This window comes from Lethenteron reissneri, chromosome 48 (genome assembly GCF_015708825.2).
Source record: "Lethenteron reissneri isolate LAM-NWPU_2019-01 chromosome 48, ASM1570882v1, whole genome shotgun sequence".
NCBI lineage: Eukaryota > Metazoa > Chordata > Hyperoartia > Petromyzontiformes > Petromyzontidae > Lethenteron > Lethenteron reissneri.
Window position 1 is genome coordinate 7,608,646 of NC_083826.1, and position 25,406 is coordinate 7,634,051.

Here is a 25,406-nt window from a genome sequence, read left to right on the forward strand (position 1 = left end):
GAGTCTCATTGCGCCTGCGTGATCCACGCTGAGACTACGCACCCACCTGTGTGCACACATAGCCGTCGTCTAGTGTATAAATACTAATATAGATCGACTTGATATAATTAAATACATTCACACACCCGCACGAAACTAGCTTGGACTGCACATTTTGTTTTTTTTAATTCAGACCAGATGTGGCATTCGTTGGTCGCGTGATGTCCAGCTGACAAGCATCGAGTCGTCGTGAGCTCTTGCGAGAGACGGTGCCGAAAGATCGCCCCAAAAAGAAAGAAAAACATCCGAGTGCAGGAGTTTCCCAATTTCCACTCGTCACTTATGCTCAATACGCAAGCGCTCAGATGCTGTTCAACCAGAGGCAGCTGGGGAGCGGTGGAGCAGGCGGCGGAGGTCGCTGCAAATCGAGGGGCGCACGCAGACCGCTCAGGATGCAAGGGTGCAGCAGTAGCAGCAGCAGCAACAACAACGGCAGTAAGCAGGGAGGATACACCAACGAGTCGTTCGTCTTCGATGACGGCTACAGGGATGACAACTGCGACGAGAGGTAACTTCGTGACCGGCTAAACTCGCACTCGCTCACTCAGGCAAGCACTCACCAAACTCATTCGAATCGAGATTGAAGCACTCACCCACTCGTTCGCGCACTCACGCATTCACGCACTCACTCATTCACGCACTCGCGCACTCCCACACTCACCCATGCACTCACATACTCACCAATTTGCGCAATTACCCACTCACTCATTCATGCACTCACTCGTCCACTCCCGTGCTCACTCATTCATGCACTCATCCACTCACTCATTCATGCACTCACTCGTCTACTCCCGTGCTCACTCATTCATGCACTCACTCACCCACTCACTCATTCATGCACTAACCCCGTCATTCACGCACTCACCCACTCACTGTCTCATTCACTCACGCACTCATTCACGCACTCATTCATTCACGCACTCACCCACCCACTCATTCACGCACTCACCACTCACTCATTCATGCACTAACCCCCGCATTCACGCACTCACCCACTCACTGTCTCATGCACTCTGTTCTTTGTGAGTATGTATCAGTGTTGGCTGAGGATGAAATGTTTGGAAATCACTATAACAGCTTCCAATGCTGATAAGGGGTGGTGTCACTTGGTGTATAGTTGATGTCTATACACTGTGTTGTTTCTATGTACCGCATGTTGTTTGGTATTCTCTGACATTTCGCTCCACGTTGCTGGGATCTTCAATTCGTCAATAAGCTCCTAGCAGCTCTAAACGTCCGAAAACACATCATAGAGCTATGCAGCACAACTACAAACACCTCTACAGGAGCTGTTACAAAATATACATCATTTATGGCTTCGGACAGCATTATTTTTTAAACTATTTTTATGTTTTCCAGGTTAGGCCCACTGAGGTATCTAGCTCTTTTTCAGAAGCAACCTGCCCACAAATGATAGCTCAACGAAGTGGTTTATCGTCGCGTGGAAATTGATGTCAGCTAAATGACTCGACACGCATGAGTATAAATGTGGAGGGGAAAAAGCGGAGGACCCGGAGGAAAAATCCACGCGACCACGGGGAGAACATGCAAACCCCAAATATACAGACGTCACGGTCGGTATCGAGCCCACGACCTATTGTATACCAGGTGATGTAATTAACATCTCGCCACTGTGACATAATTGAGTCATGGTTTCCAACAAAATTTGCTCTATGTTTGGCAAAAGTCCTGAAGCGCAAATGAGCTAATAAGGATGATAATGTGATTTCTATAACCAGCAAAGCCTCACTGAGTCTCAAGACTTTTGCAGGCGGGTCCTACGACACTCCGATGTTTGACCAATTCCATTCACGCGTGGGAGGAAAACGGAGTTTGCGGAGAAACCCAAAATCGTACTCGTACAACCCCACGCAGCTACATTAAGAATCCACATCTGTATCTGATACCTCCTGGACATCTTGTAGACCACGATTACAAACACCTGGTAATTCCAGACAATCTCCCATCCAACAGCTAGCCAAGCTCAATGTTGCGGAGCTTCCGAAATCTGCCGAGATCGGGCATTTTCAAGGTAATTTGGTCACTTGTGATTGTGATGATAGTAACGACGATGATGATGATGTTCGTCATGATAATGAAACAGACTCGTGGATAGAAAAATAAATGAATGAACATTAAGATCCCTAGGTCGGTGTTGTAAATTCCACATTTTCATGGCAGAGGCTAATGTATCCTTAAATTTACCACTTTGTGCCTCCCTACAATACTCTATATCATACCTCACCAGGTTTAGTAGCTTATTTATTTGGTAGCCTTTTGTCAATCTACTGCTGGATGAATACCCCCTCTCTCGCCATATCGGTCATAAAGGATTGTTTGACCATACTTCATCACGCTGGTCAATGTGGGTTGGTGACAGGGGGCACAGGACTTGTTCATATATCACTTGCCACCGAGGTGAGCTGTGGCCAGGAATCGAACTCAGGTAGCCAGGTTCATGTGCCAACACTCCCACCTTTGTTGCCTATTCACGTACCATCATTTATGCCGACTGCAAATACATGCTAATAACTTAAAATCATGTCTATACATTCATAAACACTGGTCTCACATTTGAATCATTCCAATTTTTTTTAAGAAGTGTAAATTTCTGCCTTTTATTTACTTGTATCGTCGTGTTTTTTTTATTTAAATAGTCATTTGTAGCCTTTATTTTCGACAATAAAGTCCCATGTCTTCCCTTGTACACATCCTGTGCTTTCAAGGTAATGGGTGCCGTGATCGCGAGGTGTTAACTCCCTCGCCTAGTATGCATGAGGTCGTGGGTTTGATCCCGATCCTGACTGCCTGCTGTATATTTGGAGTTTTCATGTTTCTCTACCCGTGGTCGTGCGCATTTATATCCGCGTCCTCCGGTTTTTATCTTCACATTTATAAACATGCATTTCGAGTATTTGGCTGCTATAAATTTCCACGTGATAAGCCACTTCGTTGAGCTTTCATTTGTGGCCAGGTCGCTTCTAAAAAAGAGCTGCATAGCTCAGTGGGCCCTTACCTGATAAAATAAAAAATTGTAATTTAATTTGGTAACATCGATGTAGAAAGGTCGACGCACAGTAGCACCTTTTTGGTTTTGAATAATTCGCGAGAGGCAGATCGTAAGATATTTCACCATGTATGCAGAATTACCGTGAAGTTTCTGGCTTTGCCATAGTTGGCTGTGTAGCTGTATCTAAATATGAAAATGCACACCTCCACCTCCGAAATGCGCACCCATGCACCACACATTCAGTACTCGCCACACTCAAAGTGAAGAACGTATTGCACTGGCGCACGTTAACGAGTTTAATTTTTTATCTTATAGGCTTTAACAAGTGGTAAATCTGTACCCTTCACATATGTTGAGTGTATGGTATCTTATTATTACAGTAAGGACGTTTTAACAATTTGAGAATTAATCCGAAAAAAGCTCAACTTTAAGCCTCAATACGAAATTTTGGATAATCCGAATTTTTTTTGTTTCAAATTGATCCTAAGCATGGCGCCACAGGAAACAATCATAATAACAAGATAATAAATGCAACAATATTCGCTCGCTCTCGAACAGGGAAAACGACGTGTCGTGAGGAACCACAGACAAATGGGAAAGGCAACCACGCTTTGATCCGGAGAAAAATCCCCCTCCAAGCTTTGCGGTCCTCTGTATATTAAGATACTATCTTCCATATAATGGGTGTTTACACATGTGCGAGGGGGTAACAGTTTATCTCATATTGATGGAAGAGATGAAGGTTAGTTCACGCTGTGTTGCACCAGATTCGCCTGGTAAGCCAGGGTACAGCACCTCGGTGTCCATGAGGGTGGAGTCTCAACAACGCGCGTGTCATCCACCAACTCTCGCTGCCACCACAGTGCTGGATTACAGGCGTGTGCCACCACCCCCTGGACTGAATGCCATCACATACGTATTTCCGGCCACATGTATTCACGTGACATCATGTGACATAACTTTTGTGAGCATGAATATTGCTTGAGTTGTTTCATTATGTAGACGATCCATACATCGAAACATCCAAGAAGAGATCTGACATTGTCCTAAGGCACCTGAAGATATTAAAATGTCCAATCCGAAAATTGTGCCTCGGTTACACTGTCAGTGAAAACTTTATCCGAGCTGTCCCAGTCTTGCCAGCGAACAAAACGAATCCTTTTAGCATCACGTAATTTGGCATAATAAAGTCTATTCCTGTGATGTCTGAATGAATCACGTAAATTATGGCTTTTATATCATTAAGTACACACAGGCACCAAATCGCACGTGTTGAGCACAAAGAAAATGCATTTTTCAGGCTGTTTTATTTAAAAACGTCTGATGTTAGCTTATTGTTGCTTCAATCACACGGGGGAAAAATATTGCAGAGTTAAAATTTCCATCTCCCAGCCGCAAGCGTTCTGACAAATCCAACGGTTAGAAATATAACCAGCCACCCTGCTTTTTTTGCATCTATATGCTAACTTTTAATTGTAGTCTGTGCTTACAACAATGGGGTTGTATTGGAAGTTGTCAGATATTAAAGAAAGCACTCACGTCAGCAATAGCCGACCACTAGAATAAGGCAAAGACATTTCTCGAGACCCAAACTCCATAAACAATGTAGCTGTTTAAAGTAGTTTTTTTTCATTGAGTCTTTTATTTTTCTAAAAGAGATTTTACCTGATATGAACGCAATTAGTACCACGCTTGGCCACCTGTATTGCCCCAGTGCTGACGTCTGTACACGGTAACAGGTACTCATTAAGCATTGTGATGATGGGTAGTGGTGGTGGTGATAAAAAATATATATACATAATTGAGTATGGAAAGAGGGTCTCCCCAAATCCGTAACGGGGCCATCAAACTTAATCCGGTCCTGCTTTAAACATAGCACAGGACGTCCTTGATGTGTGCGCATTAATGACCATGGCTTACCCACGTCAGGTTTGTTTCGAGTAATACTGCATAACGGAAGCTATAGCTAAGACGTCACACACAGCGGTGACGTAAGTTTCTATTCTGTCAAATTATTTTAATGTTGACTCACTGCCCCTCTGGACATGTAACAGATTAATAGGAATACAGCTCTGTTGAGCAGTGTAAAAATGAGCATTGGGGCAGTGCTCATCGTCTGTTCATAGCCCTGAGTCAGTGCTGGAAATTCCACTTTCCTATGGCAGGGGCGAGTATATCCAGAAAACAAACGTAGTTGACTTTGCCACATAGGTGGCACTTGTTGTATTCATGCCGGAGGGATGATGGGCTTAGTCAACCCCCAACCAGGATTTAAACTCTCAACATTGTGATGGCAAGCCGCTCGCTCTACCGCTGACGGTGTGTGTTGCTGTGCAATTTGAGTAAATCTACCCATCACCATCAATGGTGCTTTAATGTCAACTCATTACAGTTACATTCACTCGTATGATGTTTCTTGCCACTTATACTCAATTACGTGTTGTCGAGTAAGAGGGCACCGTGACCATCCTGCATATTCACTCTCTTCTCAATTCATACGTGCAACGAGCGCAGCAACTGTGGGTGCCATCCATACACCCCCGTCATATTTTGATTTGGCCAAGCGGTACCCACAAAATAGTCAAACAAACTAACAGTCGCTGTGGAAAACGTCAATAAGCAGTTTCAGTGTCAAACTACGACTCGTGTTGCAGAAAATGCTCCTTGCCTCGAAACATCTGACAGTTCACCAGCATTGGTGCAAGCAAGCGTGACTCTTGCTCATGAGACACTGAATGTCAACACCGGTCCAGAGTTTGATTGCATTGAGACAAAGCTGCTGATGAGATGCACTCCGCAAAGGCCGTGCAACAGGCCGGGGTGTGCCCAAAAAAGATAAATATTTTCAGTGGACAAAATATGGGAAAGAGGAATTATTTATTCCGATCAGATTTTTGAATTCTCTGGAATTTTTGGGGAGTCTGTGTTTTTTTTTACCCCCTTTGACAGGGCGACACAAATGCCGACGTGGCGAGCAATGAAGTGGGTCCGGTCGGTATTCAGCAGTTGCGTAGAATTAACGTCGAGGTAAAGCTCGCCACACTCGGTATCATGGAATTCGTGTTTCGTCTCTGCGTGGCTTACCGAATGGCATCTCCTTTCCGGAACATGGGTGTGATGTTCCGCCTATCCGCGATTTGATGCTTGCGAAGAGTCTAATCTCCGCGTCTCTAAAAGAAGTGCGCAGTCTGCTTGCACTGTCCTGCATGGTCTGTGGATGAACATCCAGACAACTGGAAAACAATAGTAATTATCGCTCTGTTAAACATGTGTTAACTGTTTTTTTTCTGTTTTACATATTGCATGCCAACCAGGGGTGGCTCTAGACTAGCTGCCAGCAACTGGCGCTCGAGGCGAACCGTGAAATCAGCGCCCCAAACCCCAAGGGCAGACCTAGGCTGAGGTTTTTGGCAAACTTGAAATAATTTTGCCCCTATTTTCCGTTAAATGTTTTAAAGCGTTTTTTTGTTAAACAGAGGCATAATTATTTGGTTTGTCCTTTCTTCCATCTTTCCAACCAATACATTCTCAGATATGTTTAGAAATGAATTATAATTCATATTCCCTCTGTGCTTGCATGGGAATTGAAATAATGGCATCTTTTTTGTTTGTTTGTTTGTTTTGTTTTCTCTCGAATTTCGCGCCCCACTTAGTTCGCCTATATGGACGGGCCGCCCCTGATGCCAACCGCATTTATTATCCAATAAGGGTCACAGTGCCTCTGTAATCGGACCAACAATACCACTGGGAACCATTTGCTGGTGGAACCCCCCTGAACTTGCAAAGTATAGTTGCCCCCCCCCACTCCCAGTAATGCGCCCGGCCAACATGCCCGCAATTTGTCTCTAATGTACCTTTCTAGATAATGCAACAGCAACAACAACAACAAGGAACATGTGTTTTTTCTTCAGTAAATTTTTTTGGTACACATGCAGCATTTGCTAGTAGTTTAGACTTGGGTATTATTAGTTGGGACGGCTATGATAATGGTTCAATTTAAATGCCTGTAGCCCGGAAGGCAAAATCAAAGCGCCGCAGAGATACAAGACATCAAAACTCATGCTAATAGGCCACGATAAGCTGTACAACATGGCAAACCCAAATAAATAATTAATGTTGTTTGGGTTTTTGTTAGGCATCTAAGATATTCTCAATTTGTAATTTACCCCTTTGTTGAATGTTATTCCAATTGCACTATTGGAGTCATGCCAAGACTCAAATTATCCATTGGGATATCTCGCAGAGCCACTGTAGCTCTTCGTCTCAGAGAATGGCCCACAGAAATGAATATGACAGAACCACATCTGAAATTCTTACAAATTACCCCTGGTCAACACACTCGCCAATCAGAAATTTTACTCTCCATTAATTCACAGTTAGAGTTTGCACATTTTATTAAGGAATTCATCATTCTGGTTTTCGGTTTCACAATCCTTTTTTCAATTTTTTCACCAATGTTGTCTCACCTGCACACTTTTCTTTGCTTCATTCACTGAACTGTAATATGAGAAAAGTATTTCCATATATTTTGTGTTGGTAAAGGCAGGTTAGCATAGGTATAGATGTTCTTGCACTACCATCTACTGCCCACCACCTTGTCTTACGGCCAAGAACAATCTTTGGTGTGTTTTAGTCACTCATCCAAGAATTAACCAGGCTCAGATCTGCTGGGCCACTGATATCTGATGCTAAGGAGCACATTTAAGTAATTTGATCGTAGGCTATGGGGTTGGTAGATCAAGGAGATTTAATCATTTCCTGCCATTTTGCTTGGATGCAAGGTGCATGGGAGTGGCAGTACAGCAAGTGGGTTCCTGACCAGTCCGTGCAGACTTCATGAGCGTTACTTCATCTCAAATGTACTCAGGTTGCCTCCGCCGTGCAAGAGTCTCACCCATGCTTCGCCAAACGTCCCAATGCGAGTAAGTGTAAAGGTGCGGACCTGCAATTTCTTGCCTGCACCACTGCCAGTAGGGGGTGGGGGGGGGGGCTCCACCAGAGGGACCTCTAGGGAGCCCCTCTTGAGGATTATTTTGGCCAACATCTTTGAAAATGGCCAGATGTCTTGGACGAGGTGGGAGCCCCCCACACTTTACACCATCGCAGATGCGACCTGCCGATCGACTAATTGTGCCCGATGCCAGAACCCCGCATTGTGTGTATGTATGTTGTCGGTATGTTGAACTTCGTTCGCACCGTACGTAGCCAATGGTGCTAATCGGAGGTGCAGTCATTGACACTCCATGTGGATTTCTTGGCCAAAAATAAGGGCAATAATTTTTACAAGCCTCATCAGGAGTTTCCCTACATATCATTGCAAGCCAATGTCTTACATCCTCCGGTCTTTATTCGGATCAATGAACAAATCGATAAATGAGGTAAGTGATAGTCCTGTCAACCCATTTCCCACTTTTATGTCAACGTAGCATCTGATATGGAGCGGTGGTTCCCAACCTCCCTGATTGTGCATACCACTCACTCACCGTCAACCCTCACAGACGCTACGGGAACCGGCGCGCACCAGTAACGTATGTTTCAGAATGAACGCTACTCTCAATCGCGCTTTATCAGAGTTTAAAAGCGGGAACAGAAATAGAGGTGATGCCTACAAAGATTCCGCCAAACCCCAACCGCCTTCCTCACAGGCCAACAGGGATCCACGGCAGAGGTTGCAACCGGGTACCCGATGCCCGTACCCTACCCGATACCCGGCTACCCGTTTGTGACCCTGGTGCGGCCGGGTACGGGTACGGGTAAGGAATTAAAACCCGTTTGCGACCTCTGATTCACGGGCCACAGATTGGCAACCACTGCCAGACGTGTGAAGCCTTGCGACTGCGTCGCCGTGGGAAATTGCCGATGTGGAGGAGAGGGGGGGGGGAATCTGCTTTAATAAAAAAACAGGATCGAAAGGCATAAACGACGAAGAGTAAAAACAGACTTTTTAAAATGCATGAGAGAGTCGTCGATGTCCGTTGAACTTCTTTCACGCCGTACGTAGCCAACGGTGCTTATCGGTGATGAGTTCGCACACACGTTAACTTTCCCAAAGTTCCTGAATAAACTATAAAAAAATCTAATAATGATCTACGACTCAAAAACAACACAGTGAGGTGTATGGGAAAAAAACTACTCGAGTAAACAAAAGCAAAGACAACAGGATGATGTGTCGAAGCTACGGTGAGCGTGCCGCTGAGTGCCGACGGCCGTGGCGTGCGGCTGTGAGCGACAGCTCGAGGTGCCGCTGCAAAGCCAAAATACATCCCCAGTGAATGCGGCACAAATCCACCAAAGTTTCATTGTCGAGGTGCCGTACCACAGCTCGCCAGGAGAAGGCGGTATAGGTGATGCCGACTATACCATTGGAACCTCATTTGCCAATAAAAAATATGATAATTGTTTTTTTATCCTTCTATCTGGCATATGAGGTTCCAATGGTGTAAATGCTTACCCCGAGCTCTCATACTCTGATGGTGCATTGTCCTTGAGTTGTGCGCCTTTTGGCGTCATCTGGTCCAACCCATGTGAGACTAGGCTCTAAGGAAAGCTGTCTTGGGTGTGGACCAATCAACTTCAAGGACAGTGCATATATTATCAAAGTTATGTTTTTTGTTTGCATTATGGCTGCAGGTATTGTGGTCTATGCAAACATGACTTCTTGTAAAAAAAAGGTGTCAGTTTTGTTGCCAGATAGAAGGGTAAAAAAACAATTATCGGACTATACCTGTTTCAACTGTATGGGATAGAGTGTTGCCCCCTCGCACGTGTGTGTTTTTATCTGGGTGCTCCGGTTTCCTTCCACCTGTAAAATGCTCATTGAGAGGCTGAAAACATCTTAATATACAGAGGACAGGCAGAGCTCGGGCAATTGTTGACACTCTGGCTAACCGCCTGGCTGCCTTTCCGGCTTGTCTGTGGTTCCTCCTCGCTCCTTTGAGTCGGTCTCTGTCTGTGTGAGTGAGAAAATACTGTGCGGCACATTAAAGGTTGATACTATTATTGTTGACTACCGCCATACCACTGTGTAGGTTTTTGTGGCTGTGCTGTACACAGCTCTCTGATGAGTTTTTTAGACATACACCGCCTGTTGTCCGGCACGATGTCTGACGTTTCGCTGCCCACGCTGGGAGCTTCTACAGGGACAGAACTGAGCAGCGTACTTCATCCCTCGACTGCATAACGTTTCCGTCTGTTGGTGACGATCCACGTATGGAGTCCGCGTTTTCCCGCGTGCTCCCCCTGGCCTAAATGCCTCATCTATAAGCAAGAGGTTCTGTAATTTGTTTTGGAAAGCATTCACAAGGACACAGTTTTGACGGCGTAATTGGACGCTCTTTCGTATGTGCTGCTGTGCTCAGCTGATGGGGAATGTACATTCAAAATGCCTTTTATCTGCAAAGCTGTTAAGCCTGAACGCCAGAAAGGAGCACGCTGCATGGACACTTCGAGGCATATCACCATCGTTACTGGCAGCCAAACAGCACACGGTCTGCTGCTCGAGACGTGTGCCACATTGTGACCCACACGTCCATCGCGTTGGGAGATATCGGATTTGTGAAATATCAATCGTACTCTTAGTTCTTTCGGTAAAGTCACGTAGGTAAAAACATGAAATTAAAATTAATAAAAATAATTTTATTTTATTTTTATAATTTTAATTTCATTTTTTTTACCTACGTGACTTTACCGAAAGAACTAAGAGTATGAATCCTTGCAGTCACGAAAGCTTCAAATCTAGAAATATCAATCGCTTAGTCACTTCTCAACGCACAGCAAAGGTGCGCGCCACTGGGTATTGCTGCCAGGGTTGAGCGGTGTTAATATCGTCAGCTTTTTTTTACACGCTTTCATTTAACTCGCTCTGTCTGTTATTGTTGTCCTTGTTGTTGTCGTTGTAACCTCAAATCTTGTAACTCAAATTTAACCCACTTCTCAATGTGGTATCGACTGCAAACTTGGTATACTTACGTCATACTGATGACAATACAATATTATATCTTAAAAAATAAAATATATCTATTTTTAAACATTATTTTTTATATGTTATGTTTCAGCTTGCGTCTAATTGTCCACGGTCAACTGACGTTGGCTGTAATTGGCCACGGTCCCTTACGTTACGGCAAGCTTCGGGGCCACTTCCTGGAGTCGTGGAGTTCTGCCATTACTAGTACATTTCATAAAAGCGTGTTTTTTTAAAGTTTTTTTTTAATATTACTTATTTACTTTGGTCACAGCCTTGGTCCGGGCTATGACAATCTGTGGAGATGTGCTAAGTCTGTGGATTTCATTCAGTCATTCTCATAGTCTAGTCAAATGAAACAGTGCAAAAAAATTAGTGTACTCACTTATTCAATGTTGGTTTGAGAGGCACGTAATTTCTAAACCATTGTGGCATCTCTCCGTGCCTATTTGTATTTTATTACGCACAAGCAGGCAGACACACACAGACAGAGACAGGCAGAGGGACAAAGCATTATTTTGTATTCATTAAATTACTGTTATTACAACGTTTGTTTACCCATGAAAACCTCAAGATTGTTTTTCAGGAGAGTCCTGCTAAGTTTTTACAGGATGGTGTAATGTTGCTGCTGCGTGTGACGCCAAGTAATTTTCCGGTAAATTTTTCATCACTGGGATATTTGGCCAATACCGGCTGCATTGTAAATTATGTGTTTTTGTTTTTACTTTGGGAAGAAACCAGAGAGCCCGGAGGAAAACTGTGTAAAACAGGGGCAGAACAAACAAACTCCACGCCAGAGGTCGCAATCGGGTACCCGATACCCGTACCCTACCCGATACCCGGCTACCCGTCCCTGGCCGGGTACAGGTACGGATATCCTTTTGCGACCCTGGTGCGGCCGGGTACGGGTAGACCGTGAGTCACTGGTGAGCAACCGTTTGTCACTCATTTCCCAACGTCTTGTCTCTTCTCACAATTCAGGTTCCTAGAATCAACCCACCCGCGCCTGCAACATGGCTTCATCCCAGAGGTCGCAATCGGGTACCCATACCCTACCCGATACCCGGCCGTGGTACGGGTAGCTGGGTATCGGGTAGGGTACGGTTACCCGTTTGCGACCCTGGTGTGGCCGGGTACGGGTAAGGAATCAAAACCCATTTGCGACCTCTGCTCTACGCAGAAAAACGCTCGAGTTGATATTCGAGCCCAGGAGCTACGAGGTATAAAAGTGTGCCAATCCGCACTACTTTGGTGAGTGTAAAATAGCCGGTGGCTTACAAAACAGCACACTTTCTATATCGTCACTGAGGGGAAGGGAAGAGCTCGCTGTTTTTGGCCAATTGAACTTATTCAGGAAACATTGCGATTTATAGAAAAAATAGAGACTTGCATAGTCTTGGTAGGTGAGTAATTGATAAAGTTCAATTTATCACTCAATATATTCCGTAATGCTGAGATAAAAAAATGATAATCGGCTTAGGACCCTACCAGGTATGCTTATACAGAGCAATAATCCTATGAACAGGTTTATAAACCAAAATCATATGCATGGACTGACTCTTCGTTGTTGGACGAGGCATGCCAAAATAATTCCCGGAACAACAACAGCACGGACTCTTCGGGCTGATATTACGGGCTGCAAATGCTCTCTACAAAAAGATGAAATCTAAAACGTCCCCATAGAGCAACCGTGTCCTACCCGACCTCGCCTCCCGTGACACTTGAATGCGCTCTCTCTCTCTGTAGACATCAACATCGTCTGAAGAAGGCCACTTAAAATCTCAACATGTTGCTTTTAACTCTCAACCTATCATCTTTCACGCGACAGACGGATGTCCATCAGCAATGTTCATGTGCTATGTGTGTATCTTGATTTGAAGCTTTCGTGACTGCAGAAATCCATAGTTTTGGTTCTTTCGGTAAAGTCACGTAGGTTTAAAATAAATTAAATTAAAATAAAGTTTCATTTCGAGGCTGGTGCGTGAGCCAATGTTCGGGTTTCACGAGAAGCCTGGCTCATATATGAACCGTTGCCAGAGTGTGGCGTTGCGATGTGTGAAATATAAGCTCACATGGAGATACATGGACTTGCAATGAAACCCAGAGACTCGCGGAGACGCCCATAGACCGACAGAGAAAGAGCATTGTATTAAATACACACCTCTCGTTGACTATGGCGGCGAGTTGATCATCGACGTGTATGCGTTCATGTCAAGGCTGGCGAGTGAGTCGGCGAGTGAGCCAGTGGACGGCATCAGGGGTAGCCTGATGGACATCTGAGCTGCGGTGTTAACTATTCGGCTGGTGGCTTGATATTGGTGACCGCAGTTGCACGGTAGGCTACTCTGAATTCTGCACTGGTAGATGAGAGAACCACATCTGCCGTGCGATGTTCCCAAGCGGTTCAACGCGGACCATTATTTGAGGGGTATATTGAGACTGTGAGGATGAACTCTCAGTGAGAGCATGAAAAAAACAGAGTCAGGGGGAGGAGGAGGAGGGAGGGAGGAAAGGGAACACATTGATGATGCTAAGGGCGTTGCTAAGGAAGACCACCATATCCACCTGTTGTTAAGATTTTATATTTTTTCTGACGATTGCCTTTGGTCCTTGGGCCCTACCACAGCTCAGGTCTGAATGAGGGAGAGGAAACGAAAGATGTCATTTTCTAACGGGTGCGAGCTCAGTAAGGTGCTCAGAAAAAGGGTCGCAAATAGGGTGGCTGCAACATCGTTTTTTCAAAATACGACACGATATCAAATGTCGCGACGTGACGACTATCGCGATGTCAGCGTCCCGTAGCTTCGTGCTTGCATTGCAGCGTTTTGCTATATTGTCCACGAGCTTCACTATTCTCCGAGTGGCATGTACAACCCTCGCTTGAACGTTCGAATTGTTCTTGGCGCGCTGCAATTTGAGCGACGTTTACGCCCCCCCCGCCCCCCCCCCCCCCCCCATGCGATTCCTTAAACAGTCCTCGGCAATTTTATTTCGGCACCTTTGAACGACCGCGTGGAGCTGCGCATTCGACGTTTGCAATAGCGGAGCACCGTAGGGGTCTGGGCACAGTGGAACCCTTTCCGTGTATCGACTTGACTCGTCACCGTTTTATATATATATGTATTTTTTTAAAGGGACACATTTTTGAGCGAAATATTTGGAACGGCGTGACCTCTTTTTTTTCTTTTCTAAAAGTAATTTCCAGCGTTGCGAAGTACAATTCCATTTAAAACAATGTGTACCTTTTTGATTCGCAGGGTCACAGTAAACTGAGGCAGGCAAGGCGGGTTTGTCCTGGGTTTCAGATTTTGAGATGGGGGACCTCAAGGGGGTTTGGGCGGCGGCGTGGGGAGGTCTCATAAATAGCCAAGGAGTCTTCCTCTTAAGCTTTGCCCGAGGGCTCAAAAAACCTTTAGGCTCGCACTGTTCATTTGAAAAGCCACCGACAAACGTGTCAAAGGGGGTCAAGCAAAAGGTGCAGCCCTGTAATTGCTTGCTCACGCCATCAGCAGATTTCTTCAATCCCTCCACCTCTGGCCACCCAACGGAATAAATTGGTGCAGCACAATTGCTCGATCAGCTGGTCACTTGTCGTGTGTTGTACTGCACGTTGAACTTCTTAACGCAACCGTGCAAATCGGCGGTGTGGCGGAAGAACAGCAAGCTAAACACGAAAAAGCAGTTTTAAAGCCATTGGGATTTCAATCGAGACTTAAAAGTGCATAGCTCCAGTGGCTTCCTAATATCGGAAGGCCGAGTGTTCCAGACGGGCGCAGAAGCGCGTCTGGAAGCGCGCGGAGCAGTGACTGATGGCCAACCAAAAGGCGCTTGCGAGGTTGACCAGAGTTCACGTCACGGTTTATGCTCCTCAACGAGATCAGCATGGTAAGCAGTGGGGCTTAAGTGTGGGTTACACGATTGCCCTCTAGATGGGATCCCCAGAGCTCCCCTGAGCGGCGGCCCTGTCGGCAGGTGTCTCTCAGACACGAGGACGCATACCAAACCTGCAGCGTGAAGCAAAGAGAGAATATAGGCCTCCTCTCCGTCCAGGTTGCCGCACTTCAGATCCGAATTAATTCCAACCCCTAATTGTCATCTCGCTTGAGTTAAATGAAAAGTGCATTCATTGAGACGGGTTGCTTGCGATATCCGATGCATGCGTAGCGAGGCATTAGAGTGAACAGTAATATAATTAATTGATGCTTCGCTGACGGTCAGTAGCTGTGCCTCTTGTCTCTCGAACAAGAGAGGATGAAGCGCACCTGCCCCTTGCCTGCTTGAATAATAAACAAAAATCCACGCTTGTATATGAAAATCCGTCAAGGCGCTTCGAATGCAAAATAATACCCATTCAAATCCCTCTGAATGAAGGGTTATTCTGGTTCACACCAAGCACTAAATGCTGTGGTTATTCATTACCTGCAACATTTTTATCTTTAAAAAAATGTGTATCCATTGAAAAATGTGTACTGTGAGGTGTGATCAATTCATAGATACCGCACTAAAATAACAGTGAGATGCAGAAGACGGCAAAGTCCCCTTCGAAGCCGCCACACCATCTGCCACCGATCTCGACACACTAATAATACATAAGAATTTTAATATGTTCACAATATCCAATCATCTTCTTGGTTCTTTCGGTAAAGTCACGTAGAAGGGAAATAATAAAATAATAAAAATAAAACATAATTATATTATTATAATATATTATTATAGTATTTTATTATTATATTATTTTATTATTATTATTTCCCTTCTACGTGACTTTACCGAAAGAACCAAGAAGATGAATCTCTGCAGTCACGAAAGCTTTAAATCGAAATATCCAATCACCTGTTGAGGACACAGCCGGAGGGGTCATTCGAAATCAATGCGGTATCTATGAATGAAACAGCCTTCGACGACTGTGCAGTGCTTGCTAGGCATGCAAGTGCCTACCTACGATATGGTTATCTTAAAGGCCGTGTTTGTAGATGGGGCGTAAAGGTCACTGTTTGAGAAATCCTCTGGCAAGGTCAGTGACGTTCCTCTTGATATTTGTGCAGGCAGTACACCGGTTAGCCTGTGTGTGGATTTTTAAGTGTTATCCACCTACAACAACACCCTTGTTGGGGATTCTTCGGGTACTTTCAGTGTTTCCCGACGTGGCAGCTGAAACGATGTCCGCCCAGCAGCATGAATTAGTGCGCCGCAGTTAGTCGACCAGCATGTCGCGTGCGGTGGCGTGAAGTGTGGGGGGGATTCACAGTCTCCACAGACGTCTCTGCAGCATGGAAGAGGAGGCCAGTTTAACATGTAGTAAGCTTACGCAACCAATGTTATCCATAGTAAAGGTTTTTTTGGGTTAGATCGCGTAAATATACATGTGTGGCACATTAGGAATGGGTCACTCTTTTAATTATGTCCTTGTGCAGCAAGGGAGTAAAGTGTGGTTCTGTGAAAGTCCTGATGTGCTGTGCAGTGCATCAATGCATGTGTGTACAGCAGCATGTTATGACCGAGTCGGGCCTGTAGGTGGCTGGCAGGGTTATTGAATGACCACGCGGATATACCAGTCACATGGTTAATGGCGACTCGGGAGCAATGCTGGTTGTGTGACACGTGCTGGTGCATTTTACAGAGTGACGGTGCTGTTCTTCACAAGATTGCTATTAACCACAATAAATGTGCTTGCCCTCGATTTGGAGCACCTGCCCACGTCCTTCATTTCGACACATGTGTCGTTTACCCACCACCACCCAACACAGCCGATTAGTCAGGTTTTTGTCACGTAAACACAACGTTCCAATTAGTTACCAATTCAGCGCATCAGTGTGTTGGAGAGTAAACCCACAATCAACCAGTTCATCGGGCGACTTGCCAGGACGATTCTGGCAAATCGCTTGATGAAGCTGGTTGCAATCACCAGCGACACGTCGTACTCAAGTTGTAAATTTACTTTACAACACACTGGTGTGCTGAAGTAGTCATTAATTTGCACGTTTTGCTTACGTGACAAACCTGACTAATTGTCTGTGCCAGGTGGTGGTGGGTTGCAACGACACATTTATATTTACACGATCCAACCCAAAAAAAAACTTTACAATGGATAAGAGGAGGCCATCGTGGAGGTCTTTCTGGCAGCACGGTGTGAATAGGTCATTGCACGGCTGCGCCTTTACCGTGTTTTACACTTACAGATTTCTCTCGCTTTTTTGCCGGGAGGATGCGTTTCAAAAAGAACAAAAAAAGGGGGACACGCAGAGGGCGAAACCGCGTGAAATAGATTCTCCGGATATATCGATAGGCAAAATCGCACAAACCGAACAACTGAAAATAAAAAATTGGCATACGTTCCAATTTGGGGACCCTCCTGGAAACTGAAAAAAACTCATAATTTGATACTCGGGTGAAGCTTGCCCTGGGAAAGTAAAGCATTGCCAGTATCCAGTAAACGTGAAACGTATGCTGCCTGTTACTGGTAGGAACCTCCTGGTTACACCAGCCCACAGGGGATTATTGTGTCCGTCTGTCCGTCGTGAAGGGAGGGGCTGGGTGGGAAGGGGCTTGGTGGGGAGGGGCTGGGTGGGGAGGGTGGGGCTGGGTGGGGAGGGTGGGGCTGGGTGGGGAGGGACTGGGTGGGGAGAGGCTGGGTGGGGACGGGAGGGTGCGGAGAGGCTGGGTGGGGAGGGTGGGGAGGGGCTGGGTGGGTGGTGGGAGGGGTGGGGCTGGGTGGGGAGGGGCTGGTCACCCCGTGGTGCCCTTATAAAACTCAACGTTTAACCTACTCACGCCTACTTGTGCCCGCCCTCACAGTCGGGCATATTTGCGGAATACACCAGGCCGCCGTTGACCCTGGCCATTGACCGAGCAACCCAACGTTCCTACCAGCTCCCTCCGCAGGAATGTGTTTAATGGGTAGCGCTTGCATCGTGTGCACGTGATGTGAGAGCGTGCGGTGACAAGCGAGCTGTGGATTGGTCTATCGGGAGCACACACGTCCACGTGCAGTGTCCTTGCGTGACAGCGCTTGGTGAGAATTACAACAACAACAATAATACTGACACTAAAACAAAGGTCCCCGATAAAATACGTGGATTGTTGGGGAGAGCGTTGTCAGCGAGCACCTATTAAGACCGGCACGGCTACGACGGGGTGGGTGCGCGGCACCACGCCCGGCCGCCTTTGTCTCCCCAATGCTGATGTTCACACAGCAACAGGTGCTCATATAAGGCTGAGTCGACCTAGGGGATGCCCAAAAACCGGTTCCCTGCACACACACATACAAAAAAGACAAAGATCCCCCATATAGCCATGAACAGACTGTTGGGGCAAATGTTGTTAGCGCATACCTATTAAGGCCAGCACGGCACACGAGGGTGTGGTGTGACTTGCACCACGCCCGGACGCCTTTGTCTCCCCGGTGGCGATGTTTACTGCACACCGCACCCGGTACTCATTTGAGGCTGAGTCAACCTAGGGCGAGGCCTATATACTGACACACACGCGCACAGAGACACAGAGGCACGCGTAAGTGGCATGTGCCTCTGCGCTTGTTGGTATCAAGTGCATTTTGAATCTATTCTTAGACTCGTGCCGCCTTTGCTGTTGACGATCTGTCCCGCCTGAGTAGCAGCAGCAGCAGCGGTCTGCTTCGTCGCATTCAGAATCGCGAGCCCACACGCAGCGAGCGAGGTGGGAAGTTGATCATCGTTCTCGTTCATTATTATCCAACCTCGCTCGAGCGACCGCCAGCTGCGGCTACTTCAACTTTAGCCCCCACAGCTCCTCCTGGTCCCGAGCAAGCGGTCTTGCCCAGCTTGGGCTCGTCACTCTGAAGCCGTGGAAGTCCACGTGACAGGTAACTCACTCGCGCTGTGGGCTGCCCGAGTGACGACGACTGCTGGGTGAGGCTGTGTAGTCCGACGTTTCGGTTAGCTTGGCCCGATGTGTGTGTGTGTTTTTTGGGTCGTGCCCCCCCCCCCCCCCCCGCGTACTGCTCGGCGCGAATCCCAAAGTTTCGGTTCTTGAAGAAGCTCCCAGTGTGTTGAGCGAAACGTCAGACATTGGGCAAAACAGCACGTGGTGCAACTGTAAAACACACAGGAGGGCAATTTTAATTTCGTAAAATCGGGATGGCTGTTTTTTTTTTACATAAATCATGTGCGAATATGATTATATCCCCAAAAGAAGGTTGAATCGTTTCATTTTTATTCGAGATACTGACATAAATTGCGTACGCATATATGCAGTACATTTATACGTTTTAGTTTGTTGTGAATAGTGATTGCTACTTTCTTACTGTTTCAAGAGAAACCTCATTTTTTTATAAAATGAAAAGGCCACGCATTCACCCGACTTGACACCATTAGATTTTCATCTCTGGGGTTTTAATTAAAAGTGAAGTCTTACACGAGCAAAGAAAGGGACCTTCAAGAACGTAAACATAGCATTGTTGATGCTGCTGCTGCGCCATCACCATCCATCCCGACGGCTGTGCCGTAAAACGTTTTCTCAGGGTTTAAACGCCGAATTAGATCGATTAATTCGAAAATACATAATCAATACCGTGCACGCTTAAATCAACTAAAACGCCAAAATAAAAATTGCATACGTTCGCAATTGGGTGCACATTCATCTTCGTGCACACTGAGAGGCTGCGTGTGGACGAGGCTCAAGCGAGGTGAAACGCACGGCCGGCTAGGAAAGAAAAAATTAACCCGTAAAAACAAAGTTTTTCACTATAAATCCTTATTATGCGTGGCGGCTAGAGTCCTCTCGTCCTCTGGCTTGAGATGGCTGCCACCTATGGGTCAGATGATTGTCTGCCAGCATGAAGCAATTGGTAATTAAATATTTTTAAAAAAAATCCCTAAACAGTGTAAAATTTTGGAAAAAAAATTTCCCGAAAATTAATTGTCACGCACAACGAGTCTGTGTGGAAAATGTCAGCTCGATTGGATCACGGGAAGTGGGTTAAAAAACGACCGAAAGATTTGCACGGTCGTAAGCAAGCAAGCAAGCAAACTTAATATGAAGGATTTAAAAATAAAAATCGTGGTAACCATCCCCGTGATTTCAAAGCGGCGGTGACTCCCAATGTCGGCTAAGCGTCTCGATTGCGTCCACGAGAGCGTCCAAGCGGAGAGCGTTCGCCATTTGTAACTCTGCAATGGACCAACGAGTGGAAACCAATCTTGATTTGAAGCTTTCATGACTGCAGGAATCCATACTCTTTGGTTCTTTCCGTAAAGTCACGTAGGTAGAAAAATGAATAGATCACGACGTTTCGATCGCAACATAAGCAATCGTCATCAGGTGGGACAACCACAGCAAGAAAACTGCCGTTGTGTCCAGCAGCATCATTTCACCGCCGCAAAACGAGACCCGGCATTGCCTCGCTGCAAGGTAAGATGCCTGTTTGATGTTGCTCGTGATTGTTGCATGCACGGATATAATAAAATACACGGGGGGTGATCTTTGTTTTCACTTCTCGTCGCAAGTGCAGCAAGTCGCCGCTCTGGCTGAGCGGTTTGGTTGGAACCGTTCACGTTGTGCACGGGGAGAGTTGCCGTGAATCACTCTCACGGCTCAACACGGGACCCCTCTTACTGGTAGGAACCTCCTGGTTACACCAGCCCACAGGGGATTATTGTGTCCGTCGTGCAGGGAGGGGGCTGGGTGGGGAGGGAGGGGCTGGGAGGGGAGGGTGGGGCTGGGTGGGGAGGGGAGGGTGTGGAGGGGCTGGGTGGGGAGGGTGGGGAGGGGCTGGGTGGGGGTGGGTGGGAGGGGTGGGGCTGGGTGGTTACACCAGCCCACAGGGGATTATTGTGTCCGTCCGTCGTGCATACAAAAATGGGAGGGGTGGGGCTGGGTGGAGAGGGGAGGGTGGGGAGGGGAGGGTGTGGATGGGGCTGGGTGGGGAAGGTGGGGCTGGGTGGGGGGTTGGAGCGGTGGGGTTGGGTGGAGAGGGGCTGGTCACCCCGTGGTGCCCTTATAAAACTCAACGTTTAACCTACTCACGCCGGCTTGTGCCCGCCCTCACAGTCGGGCATATTTGCGGAATTCACCACGCCACCGTTGACCCTGGCCATTGACCGAGCAACCCAACGTTCCTACCAGCTCCCTCCGCAGGACAATGTGTTCTGCTCCCGTGTTGAGCCGTTTAGTAAAATGCTGATGTGGCACGTGGAAATATTGAACTGTCGAACAACGTCTGCGCCTTTGTACATTAAGTGTGGACACTCGGTCTAGGGCTTCTTCTCCCAGTCCTGCTCACGGTGCCAATAAGGTAGTTGCGTAAATAAGTTAATACTGCAAACATAAAATAGGCGATCTTCGACACTGCCAGCGATTCGTATGCGTGTGTGTAGATGTTGAACGTAGCCAACCGTGCCCATCGGGAAGGACAGCAAACTAAACACAAGAAAAGCAGATTCAATGTCTTTCCATGCAATGTGGTCACTGGGCTTCTCCTTTCTTCGCTCGTTTTTTGCCGTCTCGTTTTCATCGTTTCTCCGCGTGTTGTACGATATCTGTTAGCTCCACGTCATCTGCACATACAATTTGAATTTGTTGTAAACAATTGATTCTTACCTGCGCTACTTCGACGCACGTGCAGCGATCGAAATAATTGATATCGATTCATCGATAGATAGATCGTGATGCACCTAATATGCTGGGTAGCGTTACGTTAAAGTCTCTCCATCCTCACAAAGCCTAATTATATGATTGTTGTTCGCTGGGTGTTGTTGGCTATGGACGCATTTTTAATCCAGCACTGTGGAGGCGAGGCTTGGTGGATCACAGAGATGTTGTAAAACTCCCTTCTGTTGATCGTCGAGGTGCCGTGGACTCTGGCTTACAGAAGACGGTACAGCAAATGTGGACCCCCCCCCCCCCCCCACCTCGCCCGTCTGTGTGGGATAGAGTATTTCTCCCTCGCAGCCACGGGTATTCTCTAGGTACTCCGGTTTCCGGTCACGTGTAATTTACTTCAAAACATCTTAATATATAGAGGACTGCAGCGCTTGGGAGGGGGGTTCAATTTGACACCGGCTGACCGCGTGGCTGCCTTTTCCCCGATTGTCCGTGGTTCCTCACACGTCTCTCTCTGTCTCATCGAGAGCGAGTGGAGAACACTGCGTGGCCGCTTTGCGAGACATCGTTATCATCATCATTATTATTCGGCATGAAGGCGAGCGTTGAAGAATTCCACAACAGCATTCACAACCACGTGACACTCCGCCATGTGTGCAAACCAGAAATTCAGAGTTGTCGTCCGAGCGCGTCGCTGCCACACGCATGTCCATTTGCTCGTGTCGCCTCTACGTCCCAGGGGCTCATCCCTGCGTCGTAGCACTTTCCCATCGCAGTGCTGCAAGCAGGTGCACCCGTGATTGCCATTCGCTTGCCGAGGGCAGTGAAGACCGATGGAAGGAGTACGGAGTGTTTGAGATAGCGTCGTGTGCAGGAGCTTCGGTGGGTTTGCGGCATCCGCGAGAGCAAGCGACGGCTGGCTGCTGCTGATGTGCTCACAAAGCATGCATGCGTGCATTCAGATGGAACAGGGTCATTGGCTATTTGTTTACACTTGAAGTGTCGAGGCGTTAACTACCTCGCCTGGTGTGCCGGAGGTCGTGGGTTCCATCCCGACCCTGACGCCTGCTGTAGATTTGGAGTTTGCGTGTTCCCCCCGTGGTCGCGCGGATTTTTCTCCAGGTCCTCCTGTTTTTTCCTGCACATTTCAAAACATGCATTTAGGGTATTTGGCTGCTATACATTTCCGCATAGTAATTTGTGACCAGGTCGCTTCTGAAAAAGAGCTATATAGCTCCGTGGGCCTTACCTGGTAAAATAAAAAATAAAATTGATTTAGTTTCGTAAGTGCTTCCCTGCGAGCAGAATGGAAATGGCTTTAATTTGTTTAGATTGTGTAGCTGCTGCGTATGTTGTCGCAGCTGTGCTCCATGACGCGTTGCACCACGCGGTGTTGTTCAACGTTTCGCTGCACGTGCCGGGACCTTCTTCAACAACCGAATTCCTCGGCAGGGACTGACAAAACAGGAGATGCGCCGCCATCTCACTGAAGTGGCTTCGACTTTCAAACTCTGGAGACGCTTCGTGGAAACCTCGGCGGCGAGCGAGCAAAGTCAAATTCACACGGGTCCGCGGCGCACACCACGTGACTTTAAATTTAGCCGCAGCAAATTCCCCGTTGTGCAGTTCACCGAAAGGAATGGAAGGGAAGCTGCACGTCCACGCGCGAGGAGGCTGCTCGGCGGTTAATGGGTGTTCTGGATTGAGCGGTGTGACCCTGCTGCTCGGAGATGCACCTGAATCCGCGAACAAGAAGAGAGGCCGCCACTTCAATCAATCAGGTCGCCTAGTGCACGGGGGAGAGCCGTCTGTGCCGCGATGCATAGAACGAGTAAAGGGCGTCTCCTCGTCGAGGGTTCGACGCGGCCGTTTCATCCGAAAAGGTGGCTGAGATGTAAATTGACTTCGCGCGCGGAGGTTTATTTTTTTCACGCGTTCTTTTTCCGCAGGGATGGGACGCCCGGTCCGATAGAAGGTATTCGTGTGAAAGCGGTTTTTTTGTGGGGGGAGGGGTGGGGGGTTAGATTGTGCAAATATAAATGTGTCGTAAACTCACTTGAACCCGACACAGCCAGTGAGTACGGGTTGTCACGTGCCGATGCGTCAGTGCGTTGCTGCTTCAGAACACCAGTGTGTTGGAGAGTAAACCACAACGTCTACAATTTGAGTGTGATATTTCGCTGGTGTCTACAGCCAGCATCACCATCATCAGGCGATTTGCCTAAATTGTGGATGTGGGTTTACAACACATTTACGTGATCTAACCCTCCAATAAACATACTCTTTGGTTATTTCGTTCAAGTCACGTACGTGACTTTACTTTACCGAAAGAACTAAAGAGTATGGATTCCTGCAGTCACGAAAGCTTCAAATCTTCAAATCAACACCTCAAAAAAACGTTATCATTGATAGTATTGGTCTCGAAAGCCTGCGTGTTAAATATAAGATATTGGGATTGTAATAATTCACCTTCTCCACATCTCCATGATTTAATGAATTGACAAAATTCATTGTCACGGTTGGACTCAGAAATCGATCATTTTTTGTCCCGTATGCCTCGTAAGTACTGTCTGTCTCACTTGTTCTGTGTTGTTCGTACCATTATTATTCGCTGTCCTTGACTTTTTTACTGTCCACTCTGTGATGAATGACGGCCTCCCTAGGCCGTGTTGGTGATGGAGGTTGTCTGGAAATACTTTAAAACCACGTGTCTCAGTGCAAGTTGGTGAATAAGGGCCACGGGACTGGTTCAGGTATCACTCACCACTGATGTTAGCCAGTGACCGAGACTAAAACTCACGTCGGAGTAATGGTAACCGCTCGGCCACTGATCCAGTATGTGAATATTAGTCAATTTATTTTAATCGACAAATTGTTACCATTTAAAATTTATTTAAAAAATACGCAAAGAGCATGGGGAAGGGGAAACCATTGTGCACTTGGAATTACGTTGAGACTGAAAAAGGAACGTACCGTTCAGGGAACATGCTCAGGTTAATTACATCGTTCAAACTGTAACAAATAATTATAGATTTGAAGCTTTCGTGACTGCAAGAATTCATACTTTTAATGTTTTTCGGTGAAGTCACGTAGGTAAAAAATAAAATACATGAAAACAACAAAATTAAATCACGACGTTTCGAGCGCAACACAAGCGTCCGTCATCAGGTGGGAAAGCATGGTCTGCTGCTGATGCAGACTGTTTTTGCATCAGCAGTAGGCCATGCTTTCTGCTGATGCAGACTATTTTTGTGACAAATAGTAAGTGGGCCTAGGGCCGGACACGTTGGCAGAAGGGATCAGGTCCCGATGGTCAAGAATAATAGCAGAGTGGCAGCCAAGGAATGGAACGTGTCCGAATGGTCGTCGGCCAAAGAGATGGAGCAATGGAATCGGCTCGTGTGCATCTTTCATCATCGGAAATAATGAGATATGGGGGCGATGGCTTGGTGGAGGCCTTCATCTAGCAGTGGATTGATCATGGCTGCTGCTGATGATGATGATTGTCACATGCATCGAACAGACATAGCGCTGATAATACCTCTCAGGGCGATGTGAGTTTGGATCCAGCTACGCTCGGTGGAATGTGTGTAAGCCATTGCCTCAAGTTGTTTAAATCCTCGGAGATGTTCGTGCCAATTTTTCTACACCCCTTCAACAGGAGGGATTGTATTTTAATTTGATTAAATTCAATAAATAAGTGCATTAAGTGGCAGGAATTAATTACTTGGAGCCTATAATCTGGTCGCTTAACAAATTAATAAGGCAGCAGTGCTTTAGATATAAGAGGCTGTGTCTGGATGCATTCTAATGCTGTTT

The 25,406-nt window shown here is 46.7% G+C and overlaps 1 protein-coding gene across 2 annotated transcripts in view; it reads left to right on the forward strand.

The window, feature by feature from the left end:
- Nucleotides 1–25,406, forward strand: part of KCNT1 (potassium sodium-activated channel subfamily T member 1) — a 255,503-nt gene continuing 230,097 nt past the window's right edge. For both annotated transcript variants that reach the window (XM_061571563.1, XM_061571564.1), the window contains exon 1: nucleotides 1–547. In XM_061571563.1, the coding sequence (XP_061427547.1) occupies nucleotides 345–547 (203 nt within the window). In that variant the 5' untranslated portion in view covers nucleotides 1–344. The remainder of the gene's footprint in view (nucleotides 548–25,406) is intronic.